Here is a 17,890-nt window from a genome sequence, read left to right as displayed (position 1 = left end):
ACAAAATAATGTTGGTCTACAACATAGCAAGTTCTAACTGTTGGTTTTGATGTTTCAAATAAAAATATATGATCAGTATATTTTTTCTGTGTTTGGTGTAAAATCCCCCTAAAGTCTAATATCTAGCAAGACCACATATATTCAGTGCTGTCAAATGTGAGAACAATATATTGAGTCATCAGTCATCTTACAATTGTATATTGGTTGCTGTTCAAAGCTGCATAGCCTGTAGTTGATGTCTAGTCTGTTTACATTCTGGGACTTCCTACTTTTCCACTTCAGAACACAATAATGTCTCTCTCTCTCCACCAAACTACAATATGTGTTTAAATGACCCCACTTTCAACTTAAAAAATACATTCTACCAAAATACTATGAATGTGTAAATGTTCAACTTTCCTCGTAAAAGTACACACTACAAACTCCTTTCATTGTGCCATATTATTACTATGATTGTATAAATGGACAGTCAAAGGTCTGTCATGTTGCCATATTACTAAGAGTGTGTAGATGGCCTTATTTGTCACTTAAATTATCACACTCCAGGGACTTCCATTGTACAATGGTACCAAGTGTGTGTAAATGGCCCTGCTTTTCTGTTGAAAATACACACATCAAGGTGTTACTTTATAGCTTGTATTGTCCTCTATTTAAAATTACAGCAGAAATTGACTATCTTATCTGTGGTCTGAGCTTTGGTGACTTTGTGGTGACCATAGTATAAGGAACTTGAATGGATTATAGGCTACATATTAACTTGTTTGGTAACCTATCACAGTCTTATTTCAAAGGCACAATACTTTAAACTCACTTTCCTAAATATAACAACAGTGGAATAATTTTGATTCATGTTCCTCTTCCTGGAAAAATGCTTTGGTGCAGGTAGTAGCTAGTTGCTAACTGGACAAATATCTGTTGTATAGGAAAGAGTTTAACCTATGCAAGCAGAATTTGTTATTAAGTTTTTTAAAAGTAAATTTGTTAGTCAGATAAGGCACACCAATTTTTGACAGTTGGGGGGGGTTAGAGTTATTTATACAAATGCATCATGTAACCTACTTTAGACTCCATGTGAGTTCTGCCAACTATGGTCACTACAATGTCACCTGGGCTCAAGGCATGGTCATATATAAATTCAGCTGTGACCATGGACTAGTGCATCGATCGACCACATTCTGAAAATAATGCATGGCACCACCTTGGAAATGTACCATTTAATTCAATTTCTACATTGCCCAATCAAAAATACTCAGTACCTGAACAATAATTGTAATCTCTGACTAACCATGAAGCCTTGGATTATGTGAAGTGATAATATAAGTAGACCTGACATTCTGGGCACCTACTCACTTGTTTGTTCACCTATCACACCAATTTATTTAAAAAATTCACCTTCACTGAGTATCATGATGGAACTGTATTTCTTATTGTTCATTTGAAGTCAGCTTTTCAAATGTTTGAAAAAAAAATAAACTAAACAAGGATTGGGGATACTTTATGTAAACATCATGTTCAAAGTTTAAGTTTAAACTTTTCTTACTTCATTTTTTCACTTTATGCACACATTTTACTTGTCAGATGATCTAACAAACCCTTTTAAGTGGAAGTCTTTATTCCAAAACAAAATAATGTTGGTCTACAACATAGCAAGTTCTAACTGTTGGTTTTGATGTTTCAAATAAAAATATATGATCAGTATATTTTTTCTGTGTTTGGTGTAAAATCCCCCTAAAGTCTAATATCTAGCAAGACCACATATATTCAGTGCTGTCAAATGTGAGAACAATATATTGAGTCATCAGTCATCTTACAATTGTATATTGGTTGCTGTTCAAAGCTGCATAGCCTGTAGTTGATGTCTAGTCTGTTTACATTCTGGGACTTCCTACTTTTCCACTTCAGAACACAATAATGTCTCTCTCTCTCCACCAAACTACAATATGTGTTTAAATGACCCCACTTTCAACTTAAAAAATACATTCTACCAAAATACTATGAATGTGTAAATGTTCAACTTTCCTCGTAAAAGTACACACTACAAACTCCTTTCATTGTGCCATATTATTACTATGATTGTATAAATGGCCAGTCAAAGGTCTGTCATGTTGCCATATTACTAAGAGTGTGTAGATGGCCTTATTTGTCACTTAAATTATCACACTCCAGGGCCTTCCATTGTACCATGGTACCAAGTGTGTGTAAATGGCCCTGCTTCTCTGCTGAAAATACACACATCAAGGTGTTACTTTATAGCTTGTATTGTCTTCTATTTAAAATTACAGCAGAAATTGACTATCTTATCTGTGGTCTGAGCTTTGGTGACTTTGTGGTGACCATAGTATAAGGAACTTGAATGGATTATAGGCTACATATTAACTTGTTTGGTAACCTATCACAGTCTTATTTCAAAGGCACAATACTTTAAACTCACTTTCCTAAATATAACAACAGTGGAATAATTTTGATTCATGTTCCTCTTCCTGGAAAAATGCTTTGGTGCAGGTAGTAGCTAGTTGCTAACTGGATAAATATCTGTTGTATAGGAAAGAGTTTAACCTATGCAAGCAGAATTTGTTATTAAGTTTTTTAAAAGTAAATTTGTTAGTCAGATAAGGCACACCAATTTTTGAAAGTTGGGGGGGGGGGATTAGAGTTATTTATACAAATGCATCATGTAACCTACTTTAGACACCATGTGAGTTCTGCCAACTATGGTCACTACAATGTCACCTGGGCTCAAGGCATGGTCATATATAAATTCAGCTGTGACCATGGACTAGTGCATCGATCGACCACATTCTGAAAATAATGCATGGCACCACCTTGGAAATGTACCATTTAATTCAATTTCTACATTGCCCAATCAAAAATACTCAGTACCTGAACAATAATTGTAATCTCTGACTAACCATGAAGCCTTGGATTATGTGAAGTGATAATATAAGTAGACCTGGCATTCTGGGCACCTACTCACTTGTTTGTTCACCTATCACACCAATTTATTTAAAAAATTCACCTTCACTGAGTATCATGAATGAACTGTATTTCTTATTGTTCATTTGAAGTCAGCTTTTCAAATGTTTGAAAAAAAAACTAAACAAGGATTGGGGATACTTTATGTAAACATCATGTTCAAAGTTTAAGTTTAAACTTTTCTTACTTCATTTTTTTCACTTTATGCACACATTTTACTTGTCAGATGATCTAACAAACCCTTTTAAGTGGAAGTCTTTATTCCAAAACAAAATAATGTTGGTCTACAACATAGCAAGTTCTAACTGTTGGTTTTGATGTTTCAAATAAAAATATATGATCAGTATATTTTTTCTGTGTTTGGTGTAAAATCCCCCTAAAGTCTAATATCTAGCAAGACCACATATATTCAGTGCTGTCAAATGTGAGAACAATATATTGAGTCATCAGTCATTTTACAATTGTATATTGGTTGCTGTTCAAAGCTGCATAGCCTGTAGTTGATGTCTAGTCTGTTTACATTCTGGGACTTCCTACTTTTCCACTTCAGAACACAATAATGTCTCTCTCTCTCCACCAAACTACAATATGTGTTTAAATGACCCCACTTTCAACTTAAAAAATACATTCTACCAAAATACTATGAATGTGTAAATGTTCAACTTTCCTCGTAAAAGTACACACTACAAACTCCTTTCATTGTGCCATATTATTACTATGATTGTATAAATGGCCAGTCAAAGGTCTGTCATGTTGCCATATTACTAAGAGTGTGTAGATGGCCTTATTTGTCACTTAAATTATCACACTCCAGGGCCTTCCATTGTACCATGGTACCAAGTGTGTGTAAATGGCCCTGCTTCTCTGCTGAAAATACACACATCAAGGTGTTACTTTATAGCTTGTATTGTCTTCTATTTAAAATTACAGCAGAAATTGACTATCTTATCTGTGGTCTGAGCTTTGGTGACTATGTGGTGATCATAGTATAAGGAACTTTAATGGATTCTAGGCTACATAGTAACTTGTTTGGTAACCTATCACAGTCTTATTTCAAAGGCAAAATACTTTAAACTCACTTTCCTAAATATAACAACAGTGGAATAATTTTGATTCATGTTCCTCTTCCTGGAAAAATGTTTCAATGCAGGTAGTAGCTAGTTGCTAACTGGATAAATCTCTGTTGTACAGGAAAGAGTTTGACCTCTGTAAGCAGAATTTGTTATTAAGTTTTTTAAAAGCAAATTTGTTAGTCAGATAAGGCACAGCAATTTGTGGCAGTTGGGGGGGGGGGCAGAGTTATTTATACAAATGCATCATGTAACCTACTTTAGACTCCATGTGAGTTCTGCCAACTATGGTCACTACACTGTCACCTGGGCTCAATGCATGGTCATACATAAATTCAGCTGTGACCATGGGCTAGTGTATCGATCAACCACATTCTGAAAATAATGCATGGCACCACCTTGGAAATGTACCATTTAATTCAATTTCTACATTGCCCAATCAAAAATACTCAGTACCTGAACAATAATTGTAATCTCTGACTAACCATGAAGCCTTGGATTATGTGAAGTGATAATATAAATGGACCTGGCATTCTGGGCACCTTCTCGCTTGTTTGTTCACCTATCACACCATATGACTACAATCGTGTTTCAAGAAGTCTACTAATAACATGCAAACAACTTGGTTAACTTCAAACTGGTTTTGAAGTTTTCAAGAGTTTTTGGTATCTTTTCCTGTCTACTCTACATTCACCAAAGGCTATATTTTTCAAGGAAGAAAGCATATGGAATTATGTCAAATACCAGATTATTACAGTAGGTTGTCAGTTTTCTGACAATTTTGCAGTTGCTGTTGTGTAAAGATACAGCGGAAAATACAGGGATATTTAATTTACCTTTTAAAAATACATAAAGTTCTCATTTTATACTTTAATTCCATGAGTATGTAAATGGCCCTACTTCCCACTTAAAAGTACACACTCGGTCCAAGGTCCTACTTTTAAGCTTATGCCCAGTAAATGCTTCACACCCAGTGGCTCCATAAACCACGTCAGCCTGGGAAGGCTTCACAAGTTCACATGCCTACAGAAAGCTCATTAATGGTTGTTTCTTTAAACTGCGATGATTTTTGTATAGTCTACTAGGGGAAGAATATACGATATCATGTTCATGGATTTAGCATCACAACAAACTAGGGGTCTCATAACACACACCCGTACTGAAGGCCTCATTTGTAATAAAACACACGTATGTGTGTGTGTGTGTGTGTGTGTGTGTGTGTGTGTGTGTGTGTGTGTGTGTGTGTGTGCGTGCGTGTGTGTTTGATGAATAGGTAAAGTATAGGGAAAGTCTTCATGATTCCCATCATCATTCTACTAGTACTACCAGGATTCCTGCCACAAATTACATGTATGGCTTATATATAGAAAGTGATCAATTAAATTCTATAGAATTTCGTCCACTCGGTTAGCTTGGTGACAAAACCCACCCTAGCGAGACTGCAGTGTTATTCAACATTCAAACCAGAAATTCTAGCCAGACTCATTTATCACAGAATATGACAGTTAAAGAAGAAATGTAAATAAAAGCACTATGTTGTCACGTGTACAAAAATAGTGTAATTCAGTTTGTGTTTGATTTGAATATGTTAAGTATGCATGACTCACCTTACATTGTACTCTTCATATCACAAAATGACATGATGTATGCACTCTTACTATTCATATTGAATGAAAAGCTGTTGCAGGACTGAATGTATGATTCAATCAACCTATTAACCATATTGGGTTCCTAATCCAAGTAAAACTTATATGCCTACTGTGTGTACAGAGTTGATGAGAACCAGGAGTTATATGATCATGATGATATTCAAGTACCCTTCATATGTTGTAACATATAAAACTCAAATCCTTTGTACAAATTAAATATGTTTTCATGTAGGAGCTGTCTTGTTAATATATTCAAGTACCCTAAATACATTGTAGTGATATTTATAGGAGAAAAAAAAGTACTTGAATCTACTGCACAATTTTGTTGAAATCCTGGAGTCATATAATCATGTACAAGTAGAAACTTGATATCGTTAATCGTCATTTGTGGGGATCCTCATGGGAGGGGGGGGATATTTGTTGACACACGAAGAACAAGTTCGGAATTATATGATTAATCTACTAACTACATACAATTATGTGGTAGTCAATGGATAAAATATCATTTATCATTATACTAGCCGGGAATCCTTGTGAATGGGGTTTTTGACTATATTCACGTGATGGGGAAATCAAAATTCCAAATCCCTATTAGCCAGGATTTTAGGCTATTGTTGTGTAAAGTATGAAATTTTCGATATTCCAGCCCAAAATTACTGGGTTAGGTGCATGAGTACTCATGGTCCCCGATAAGCCTACCAAGTTTGAAAGGTTTACGGGCAAACGTTTTCTAGTTCTAGCTTGACAAAAAAATGGCAGAAGAAGAAAGAAAAAGTAAGAAAAACCCTAACAACACCAATAGGGGGCCATGGGCTTCGGCTATAATAAGCACACATACTATGACCTGTATGTAGAAAATAAACAAACAAAGCAACAACTTGTATAAATACATGTTGTTGGTTGGATCATAGACCTACACTTTCCTGTAGTGTCTATTAGTGGATCAGGGAGGTATAAGTTATCTTAAACCTCCTTGATTGGATCATAGATGGAGGGTCTATGGTTGGATATACATAGTCACAGTGTGTGACAAATTATCCTGTGAAATAACATACACAGAAATAACACAAATGTCAATAAACCAGACGAACCTTTGCACAAACAAAAACTAATTAATGCAAGATATATCTTCAATATATGAGTACATGTATGTGTACACAGACGGCTTTAAATATTTCAAGCTATTTCTGTATTCTTCTCGTTTATTGCAGAGTTTATTATGTTACATGTATACAGTGTTATGTTTATGAAATAATAAGTGTCAGATATAATTACAATAGGTTATACAGGTCATTTATGTACATAGTGTAGACCCAGCCACCACAGACATGAAACTTTATAAGTGCAAACCAGTTGATCATTTGGTATCAGATAACACATGTAGTAGTGTGACCCACAAAGGATTTTTCAATCTTCAAAAAATTCGAAATGTTTACTTTACATGTGTATACATATTTTGACAGTACAAAAACAGGGGTAATATTTCTGAATGTTTTGACTCAGTTTACTATTTTTGTAGCATCCCCACAACCATTGACATGGATGATGGATGTACATTGCAGGCATAAAATGACAAGAGTAAAATCTCTGTTCCCACGCATACAGCTTGGCTGCATACATGTATGTGCATGGTACACATATAATGTTGTACATGTATGTTTGACAGTATGGTGTCCTCACGACTCAGTAGATTGATAGGCAATGGAGACACCAAGTCATTGATAGAAACTAGTCTAAATATAGCTGCAGTACATTTATTATACATGTATAGACAGGGAATACTGGTAAAAGAAGCTGAATCACAGCTCAAACTGTGTGGCTTACAGACTTTATTAGAGCCTGCCACATGTACATGTAGCTCTATTCAGATGTTTTGACCATCAGACCTTGACCTTAGGTGCACTACATCATAGTACATGTATTCTGGAATGTCTAGATTTTTCAAGATGTGACACAAAAGTTCTGGTGCCCTATATATACAGCATTTATTGAATGAATTCATACTAATATAAAGGAGGTGAGGTGAGGGGATAATGTTGATAATATTGAGTCTGAAAATACATTATAATTATATCATGGGGTGCAGTGGAGTACAGGGTTGGGCAGTATCTGTTGTACAGGTAGTATTGCAAGTTCCACAGTCTATATATAGCATTTATTGAATTAATTTATTCTAATATTAATGATAAATGAGTGGGGGGGGGGGGGTAATATCATGTTGGTGATATCGAACCCACATTGATACATTATGTCAAAGGGGTGCGTTGGAGTTGGGGTTGGGGCAGTCTGTTGTTAATATTACTGGTAGCATTGAAAGTTCCATGTAGTATGTTGATATCATGTCTATGGTAAACTCATTATTTTTCAAATTGTATATCACCCTAACACAAGTCCATCTTTGCACACATAATATTTTGTTTTGTTGAGTTTTGTTTACAGATGAGTTTTGGATACAACATCTGTATATTTTTCATTTAAAAAAAAAGAAAACAATGTTTATGACAATCACATGAAGTTCAATTTTTCCAGATACAAAATGCACCGTCAGTAATTTCTCACAAAGCAAATACAAAAAATGTACACATGTTGTACTATATGCCACGTGTGAAATGAGACTTAAACCATAATGGTAAACAGATCAATATGCAGCTGCAGTGTTTTACAGCTAAAACAGGCAGTGTTTGCTAGAAGAAAGTGACTATTATGTAACGTACATCTACCATCAAAGGTTTAATCATTGCCATTGCTACATCAACCACTTTCATATATTACAGATTACCAAATAGTAGCAGCAATGTGTCAACAGATTTAAACACTACAACCAAAACTCCAGTACAGACGGAAGAACCCGAGGAAGAAATTCCAGGTGGTACATCGGAAGATGAAAAAGACAGTGGTTTAACTATATTCTTTATTCTCATTGTTGTAGGTAAGTTGATGTGACTTTTTTTGATGACATAAAATTTCCAAATATTGAGTGCGGTTCTTTTAAAAAATATCACTTACCAAAAAGACCATGTGACACCAACTCCAAAGGGTTCAGTTTGTGCTTATCAGAGAGAGAGAGAAGCTTTACAATTCTTTTTGCATATAGGGAAGCTTTCCAAGTACAAAAATGTATATATATGATATAATGCAAGGATGAGTGAGATAAGTATTGGTCTCTGTGTGTGTATCTGTCCATCTGTCTGTATGCATGCTATGAACATATTACTAAGTTCAAGTGTACTGTATGATATGTTACAGCTATGTGTATTTTACTGGTGCATATGATTATCAAATGGAAGTTCCACTATTTACCTGAGAGTGTAGCTGAAGTGGCTTTAGGAGCATTCATTGGTTTCATATTGATGCTTTTAAAAATTGAAAATCTAGCAAACTGGCAGGTAAGTCGAGATATCACTTTGTCAGTGTTACATCTGGTGACAGCTATGTTATGGCAACAGCTGTAAATGGCTTTGTGTTGTTACTACACAAATCAATAAGTCTCCAGGCAAACTACTAGTACATCACCAGATCTGTGATTCCACTGTTCTTTTATTGTATATGTCACTAATCTGTGGTTCCATTGTACTTCTTTTGCTATCATTATATTATGGATAATAGTGACGAAGCCACAGCAGAATTGATCCAGTGACATAAACAGGCTAATAAGTCTTGTGCAGTAATGATACCATACTGTCAATTTATTTGAAATTATGTTATTTTTTCATTTACTTTTCCACAATAATGCATATTTGATTGCCATTAATATTCTTTGTGATTTGGTCTTCAAACATGATATATACATGTATGTGACAGTTCACTGCAAATGTAGAACTTACATTTTTGTGAAAGAATCACTTCAGGGCCACCTTGCCATTTTTCATGTAGACCTTCAAGATTTCACTAAAAATGCTTGCTTTCCCATACTCTGTGTTAGTAAACCATACATACAAATGTTGTAAAGTGCATCATATAAAAGAGTGTTGTCAAGTCACAGTGGTTTTAGAATACCATGCCAGTTACAGCAATCTGGCAATTTGACTCCCCCCCCCAAAAAAAAAAAAATAAAATAAAATAAAATAAAATAAATAAATAAAATAAAAAACAAACAAACCAAAAAACCCAAATAACCAACAAAAACAAACAAACAAACCAACAACAACAACAGAATTCCACCCAAACTATGGCTGAAATGATTGGCATGGGATGTCTTTTAGATACACATTTCCCTTATATTATCTAATACCAGAAATGTAGTGGGATTACAAAATGGAACTACTAGTATTTGTCATGGTTTCACTAAAGCCAGTCAGTAGGTAAAGATCTACATTATTGCCCCAGACATTTATGAGTTAAGGTTTCCCCCAAGAAATTGAAGAGAACACAAGGACAAACATTAACAATGTTATATCTGTTAGATTTTCACTTTTTTGACATAAATTATAGAGTTGTAGCAAAAAGTTTCGAAACCCCTGGTGGATGCTTGCTTTTAAAATGATTTGTCCACATTTTCCCCTCCTCTATACTTGTTTTCCAAGCCTGATTCTTGTCAATTCCAATATACCTGTAGTGCAGATTTCTCCAACTTCCTAAATTCAATTTTGAATTTTGATATCATTGGCTGGCTGGCTGACTGTCTGTCTGTCTGTCTGTCTGTCTGCTTGCCTGTCTATCTGTCTGTCTGTCTGTCAGTCAGTCTGTTTGCAAGCTATCATGTGATTGACTAATTTAAATCAACGGGCAAAACTTGTGATACCAACTATTTATATTAGGAAAACTGTAGCTACAAATGCATATTATCTATATTACTAGTATTGTAATGTATGTGATGTACTCTAACAAACCTCAAAGAAAATTTCCCTTTGGAAATTACTGCTATTTGAAATAATCCAATGTAAATGTGTGCCCAGTCTTTCAGCACCTTGCAACCATGCTACATATAACAATGTTCCAAAATCCTAGCAAAACAGTGGAAATGCAACCATTGTTATAATGAATACTTTCCATATTAATGGCAAACTGCTGTCATCAACTCTGACACTAAACACTATGAAGCCACCAGATGTCATATGTTTCCTATGTCTTCCAACTGTTACACTCTTGATTTTTGAACTGAAATATTAATAACTCACCGTGATTACTATAGAATATATGCATCTGGTGCATTCATAATGTGGTCTATACATGTATGTCCTGTTCTGTGGTCCATTCATACCAACAAACCCATAATGTTCAAATTTGTCTAAATGAACTGTCATGTGAAATCGTTAAGTAAAGGATTGTCATACCAAGATTATATAGTGCCATACAAAAAAATCAGGTACAGTTATTCTATTCATATTCCTTTATCATTTATTCCATTTTGTTCATCATCTCCAATCTGCGTAGTTATGGATACACATCCTGCCCAAATTTTGTAATAAGTTATTTTAGATCAAATATGTGGGGGACGGAACTGTGTAACATTGTAAGATCAGAATGTGTGTAACACTACACTATAAATTAGACAAGGATTTCATTTTGAAAGGAAAAGACATCATAGAAAACAACTGAAAATTTGAAATAAAAGTTAGCCAAATTTTTACTGCGATATAGCCTTGAACACATGGTGCCAGTTAGGTCAAAATCTGTGAAAGTCAATAAATCATTCCATCTATATACATAGTTAATGTCCAATGTCCGCCAGTAGGGTGTCTGCATGAAAAATACGGATGCATCCCCAGAGGAAGTTTGTTATTAATGCTATTGAATTGTCAGTATTTGGAATCAAAGAGATAAGCTAGGACCAAGAAGATATTACAAGAATACAGGACGTATTAATGCATTTGTTGCATTTTTGTTTACAACTGTAAGTTGGTAAAATCTACCTGAGTTTCCCCAGTCGGTTTTATTGGGGTTCCCCACCAAAATTGTAGTACCAGATATGGAAATCTGTGCAAGTTTCACGAGATGTGTACGAACTGTGTTCCAAAACCTTTTCAAAAACACTGAGTTGGTACAACTGTTGGGTAAAATGAGTACATTTTGTAACATGGAACTGTTAGCGTCTAAAGCATAGTAATAGTGTCATTCTATACATTGTGAAGCCATCATGTTTTTAATATGTAAAGTAATTTTTGTGTTTTATTTCTTTGTTCGTTTGTTTGCAGAGAGAAGAGATGTTTAATCCAACGATGTTTTTCCTGGTATTGCTACCACCAATCATATTTGAATCGGGATACTCGCTGCATAAGGTGAGTGTAATGTCTCCTTGACAACAACTGTGTTCCCATAGTAACTAGTTGACCAATGAGCTACAAGCCAAATGATCTGAGAGCTTGAAAGGTCACCAATTTGTGCATAGTTCCATGTATAATGCAAGGTTTTCAATGTTTTTGTTTGACACCAATGTTGTTGAAATGAAAAGTTTGTTAAAAAAACAAAGGAAAAAATTTGTAGATGACATTTTTGACTGTCGAATCAGGTTTTGTCAACAGGTTGGCCTGAATGTGTAACCTTTAATACAGAGCCATAAACTAAGTTACAATGAGGTCAAAGGTGTCTGGAAATTTGTATCTTAGTGTCTACATAATAATATTTGTTTGTAAGCTCAGATGTAAATAATTTATAAGACCTCATTCAAGATGCTTTGTTTCTGTGCCAAGGATCCTGAACTTGTTCTATGTCATATGAAATTTCTTGGGAGAATTCTGACATGCCAGAGTCTGGACAGCTACACGCTAGTACAAATCTATTTTTGATTCTGTTTGCTGAAAGGGAAGTTAAGGTGTTGCCTATGCTGTCATAAATGTATCAAGATTGTTTTTAAAACCCAGAAAAAGTATTGTCTTGCAATTGTGCTCTGACTTCTTCCCACATTTTATGTCTTGTAATACAAATAGTTGACGGAGAATATATTGTTTATGGTTCCAAGAATCAATAGAACAGTAAAATATAGTTACTTTGGAATGGTAAGTTAGAAACGACTGTGGCGTGTCGATCTGTCTACTATGGACCTTGATCGTACAAAGATTTATTTTTTCTGCATTAAATGTCTTAGAAGCTGGCAGAATAATATGTCCGTAAATTGATGGTAGTTGGTATCCTTGGTCCCTGTTCATGATGGGTCTCCTCTGTCTGATATAGCTGGCTTCCTTTTACGTTACGTTTTAACCCGTCCTGTTCTTTGACTAGAACCTTGGTGTTATCCCAGGACACTGGTTGTCTTATCCCTTTTAGTGCGTTGTTCGAACAAATAGCTGAGGCTAAATAAATACTACTTATTGCCATGTGCAATATAGTGCCTGCTGGTTCCATGCATAAGGAGTGGGTAGACAGGATTGTACAATGTATGTGTGTTCTACTATGTACAGTCACTAAGAGCTTAAAGGGGAACACCTCCAGGAAATAAAGATATTTTCACTTTATTGCCAAGAAACACCAAATTCAAACTCTTTTTCAACTCTGTTGTTCTTTTCAATGATACACCATTGCATCATGGGTCTTAGCAGACATGATTATTCATTGGATGCACACTGCATATTCATGACTGTGGGAAGGAAGGAAGCTCTGGGGAGCTCTTTTTACAGAGTTTCAACTTGGTGTGTCATGCCAATAGAGCAAAATTATGTGATGTGAAATCATGAAATAACTCTCCAGGGCCCAAAGTTTATGAAAATACCTTTATTTCCTGGAGGGGTGTTCACCTTTAATTAAAGCATCATTAGTATTCATAATACAGTAATTTGTGTGCAACTATCACATGATGTCAACTGATGTGTCAATGACTTGTCAGTTGTCATTTTATAGTAACAGCAGATGTATATTAATTTAGATATATCTGTCCAACCACTTGTTGGTAGAGACACACATCTCAAACATTGTGGACAGTTGACCCGACACATTTTCCATGAACCCAACCCTGCTTACCTAAACTCACTAAACATCATACATTGTACACATACATCTACAGCCCTATATCCTATCTGTGATACTAAAACATATAAATTGTTGGTGGTTATGTTGTTTATTTGAAATTAAAACAATTGATGATTATGAATGATATTTTCTGTTGGACAGGGTAACTTCTTTCAGAATATTGGCTCCATCATGGTGTTTGCAATTGTTGGTACATTCTTTTCAACACTGATAGTTGGAGGTGGTATATATCTACTGGGAATGGTAAGTATACATATGAATTTTATGTATTTGGTATAACCCCCCACCCCCCACCCCAGGTATGGTATACTGTGAGCTTTTGGTGCTCTTGTGTATAAGTTGTCATTAACTGATCAAAGAGTATATCAGAGGGAGGGTTTATAACAATAATTGCATGTACATCATACTGGTATATTGAAATTTGGAATGAAACTTTTTTTTAAAATGGGAAAGTAAACTGTACTTTGGAGTGGAAATAAAGTGTAAGTCAAAAAAATGTACTTCATTTTCTATTGAAATTTGGCAAAAGTCACATTTCCTGTCTTCAACTTCAAGACCACAAAATCTGTCTGTTTCTATTTAGAGTGGGAAAGCCCAATCTAAATTAAGTCAGTACAGAGCATTTTTGCACGAGACCCCCCCCCCCCCCCAATAGATTACTATTGATTGACATCAGGATGAAACTGTGATTTTATTATTCATCGCTATTGTACATTGCATCAAATTATGCATAATACAAAGTATATTATATCATGCATACACTCTACAGTCTACATTGGATACTAGGTTTCATTGACAGATTAAAAGATTACATGTACATGGCACAGACAAGGAAAAAACAGATTGGCAATGTCTATTGTCTGAGATGTTAAGTAGGGATTACTAAACTAGGCTTTCATTGCAAGGTGCAATTTATGAATAGATAATGAGTGTATTTGAGTGGAATTTGTAGAAATGCATGCAGACATAAAACCTAACGAGTTCTAGTCATTATCCCAAACAGTGTGTTATCAAATTTCATTTGAATTGAGCTAGCTGTTATGACATGTAGACAAAGGCAAAGACAGACAGACAGACAGATAGATAGATAGAGAGACAGACAGACAGGCAGGCAGTCAAAACAATGATATCAAAATTCGAAAAATTTACATTCCTTTGGAAACTGAAAATAGAAAGCTTTTAGGTCTTACTCAACACAGTAGATATACTATTCAGTGTTAGGACAGCCATAGTATGACCTAATCCACTCTACATGTCTTCAATCTGGTGAAATATTAAACAAACAAAAAATTAACACCCTCTATCGCATGATTAGGAAAAAACCACAACGTCACTGATTGTATGATGGTGATATTCTGAGCAATTTGTTATTTTATATTTACAGTCATTTTCAGGTAACTTCACTTAAACAGTGTGTGTGCCACAAATGTGTTTTTATTTTAGTTCGTACAATATTCAATTGGCAGAAAAGGACAGCATTTCACACATGTCCATTCAATACAAGTGAAAACAAAATGGTAATAATTGTGATACATTGTTACCACTGGAGTGAGACTTCAATAACTAAAGTGGTAACAATGTGTTGATTTGTATATTGTTTTCATGAGTGGGCATATAATATCTGAAGTGTTGGTCATATCAATATTGTAGGAACAAAGATAAAAATACATCTATGACACACACTGTTTAGGTGAGGTGGGGTGAAATTGGCTGTAAATCAAAAACAGTATAGAATTAGAATATGCTACATTTTCTGTACTGCTGTTTCTATACAACATCAGAATTTTCCAAGTGAAAATGATTTGAGAGTTTAAACTTGGAAAACAATAGCAACATACTTACTGTAAACCTGGACCGGCTGGAGGTTTTTTGTGAGAGACCTATTTTCACTTATTTCGTTGATAAAAAAATATAAGTAGTGACTAAAATACCTCTTTGTACATATAAAGAGCACACCAAGCTTAGTAATTCTTAAAAAATTGTCTTTGAGAACTTGTTGAAGACAGTAAAATCACATAATTTTATAGTGTTGAAAATATGTAGGTTGACAGTGTATTACACATACAATAGTCATTATTCATATAATACATGCAGATATCATGAATGAGAACTAACATTTGAATATTGTACATGTATGGCTATAGCACACAAGTAAAGACATTAATTTTGATTACAGTCAAACTGGAAAGTATTGAACAAAAGTTTGGATGTAACAGATGTGCTTGGATTGGGATCAGTTGTAACGGATGTTACTGTATTAATATCACAGTGGTAGTGATGAATAGAAAACTTACTGTGTCTAACTAAAAGAATAATGTAACTGAGGTAGCAACTTAATACATGTTATCAAAAAATTCTCATCTCGATAAGAGTGGCCCTTTGTACAAACATATAAACACATATACAATTTTCTCTTTTTGGATGAGAGGGGCGTTTTGTACTAACATACAATGTATAGACACATGTTATTTTCTCTGTAGTCTTCAGATGAGAGGGGCCTTTTGTACAGATATATAACACTTACATGTATTGTACAAGTCTCTTTCTCCAGATGAGAGGGGCCTTTTTACAAATATATGTTATATGTCATGCAAGTCTCTCGATATGATAGGGGCCTTTTTATAATCAAGATAAAAATTTACTTCCTTTAGATATTTACTCTACAACTGGTATTTGTAGTATACAGTTATGCACCCTGTTTAAAGCCCATGGTTTCTATGAAGGCTATATAATTGCACTTTTACACCCTTAGATAGTATGTGCTAAAGATTTGATGTAGGGATGGTGGTAGATGACAATAATGTTTGGGTTTTACTTACAGGTCATTATGTTATCAAATGTTTCAGTCACAATGATTTCCCTTTTGTCAAACAGTTATGTCAGTAGTGGGCATGATATATTGTTTTGTAAATACAATTGGTAGAGGTCAAGATAAGTTTTAAAGATTCACATCACATTATCATTATGTATGTCTTTTGATGTATTTAAGACTCTGGCATTTATTTATATATCTGAAATACCACAGATCTTCTCTGTCTGTCTTTATGTCTGTCTGTCTGTCTGTCTGTCTGTCTGTCTGTCTGTCTGTCTGTTTGTTTGTTTGTTTGTTTGTTTGTCTGAATGAATCAATGAATGAATGTCAACTGTCTGAATGAATGAATCTGTCAACATGCCTGTCTGTTTGTCTCCTTACCTGTCAGTCTGTCTGTCAGTCTATCTATGTGTCTGTCTGTTACTTAGTCTCTGATTGACTCTTCCTGTCCTTCTGTTTATCTTCATGCATACCTCTCACTACCTTATCTTGTTTTCAGACTCGGACAGGAAACTTAAATAAAATAGCTATCCCACCAATTGACATTAAGATTTTAAAAGTACAGAAATAGGACATGCAGTGTCAAACGGGCAAATCTCAGAGTTGTTAAATGTAGCATCCATATTAAAAAGCTATGAAATCTAACTTGTGTCATCTCACTACTTATTGCTACCAACAGGCAGACGTTATTTACCAGTTAAATGTAGTCGAAAGTTTTGCCTTTGGTGCTCTGATATCAGCCGTTGATCCCGTAGCCACACTGGCTATCTTTGCTGCATTGGATGTTGATCCTGTATTACACATGTTGGTATTTGGTGAAAGTATTCTAAATGATGCTGTGGCGATTGTCATGTCAAAGTAAGTAAAGCTATCGGTAACTTCCAGTTAGTCAGTTAGTGTTTTAGCTGTTCTTGGTCATGTGGCTTTGTATTTTTTGTATCACAGCTTTTATGGAAGTATTATAGATGTTGCTGTCACAGTTACTGAGTAGCTAATGTCATATATTGTCATGGCAAAGTAAGTTATAGCTTGGGTGTAAACCTAACTTCAACTGTTGTCGTACTTTAGCTGATCATGTTCACCATAGTATCACTATTATTACATATGTAGCAGGGATCAGTGTGCATGCATACTAGTTGTATTTGCACTGCAGTGTAATATTGAAAACGTTATTGCATAGCTGTATGTAAATGATATGCAAATGAAGACACAATCATTTGTTGTACACAAAAGCACATGATGACACAGTGTAATTTTTACTGGAATTTGTTGTATTAGATAAACATATGTAATAAGAACAGAATCTCATTTCATGTGAGTTCCAGTGTGGGTACTGAGTGATATTTGCCTGCAGTGGTTTCTGCTGGATTTACACTCGCTATATTCATGAAAGTATGGCGACAAAAAATCACTGCAAGCACTTGTGTAAATACCATGAGTACAAGTGAAGGGGTTATGTCATATTATGTTTTACATGAGTGAAT

At 34.8% G+C, this 17,890-nt stretch overlaps 1 protein-coding gene and 1 long non-coding RNA gene across 3 annotated transcripts in view; one reads left to right on the top strand and one right to left on the bottom strand.

The window, feature by feature from the left end:
* LOC144438338 (uncharacterized) overlaps positions 1-17,890 on the bottom strand; it is a 302,136-nt gene that overhangs the window by 179,525 nt on the left and 104,721 nt on the right. The window lies entirely within an intron of this gene.
* The window catches only part of LOC144437585 (sodium/hydrogen exchanger 8-like), a 73,006-nt gene that overhangs the window by 45,836 nt on the left and 9,280 nt on the right, over positions 1-17,890 (top strand). For both annotated transcript variants that reach the window (XM_078126553.1, XM_078126554.1), the window contains exons 2-6: positions 8,467-8,621; positions 8,939-9,078; positions 11,827-11,910; positions 13,736-13,837; positions 17,086-17,264. In XM_078126553.1, the coding sequence (XP_077982679.1) occupies positions 8,467-8,621; positions 8,939-9,078; positions 11,827-11,910; positions 13,736-13,837; positions 17,086-17,264 (660 nt within the window). The remainder of the gene's footprint in view (positions 1-8,466; positions 8,622-8,938; positions 9,079-11,826; positions 11,911-13,735; positions 13,838-17,085; positions 17,265-17,890) is intronic.

The sequence above is a fragment of the Glandiceps talaboti genome, chromosome 7, assembly GCF_964340395.1.
Source record: "Glandiceps talaboti chromosome 7, keGlaTala1.1, whole genome shotgun sequence".
Classification (NCBI taxonomy): domain Eukaryota; kingdom Metazoa; phylum Hemichordata; class Enteropneusta; family Spengelidae; genus Glandiceps; species Glandiceps talaboti.
Note: the sequence above shows the minus strand (reverse complement) of the source record. Positions and strands in the feature narration are given on the sequence as shown.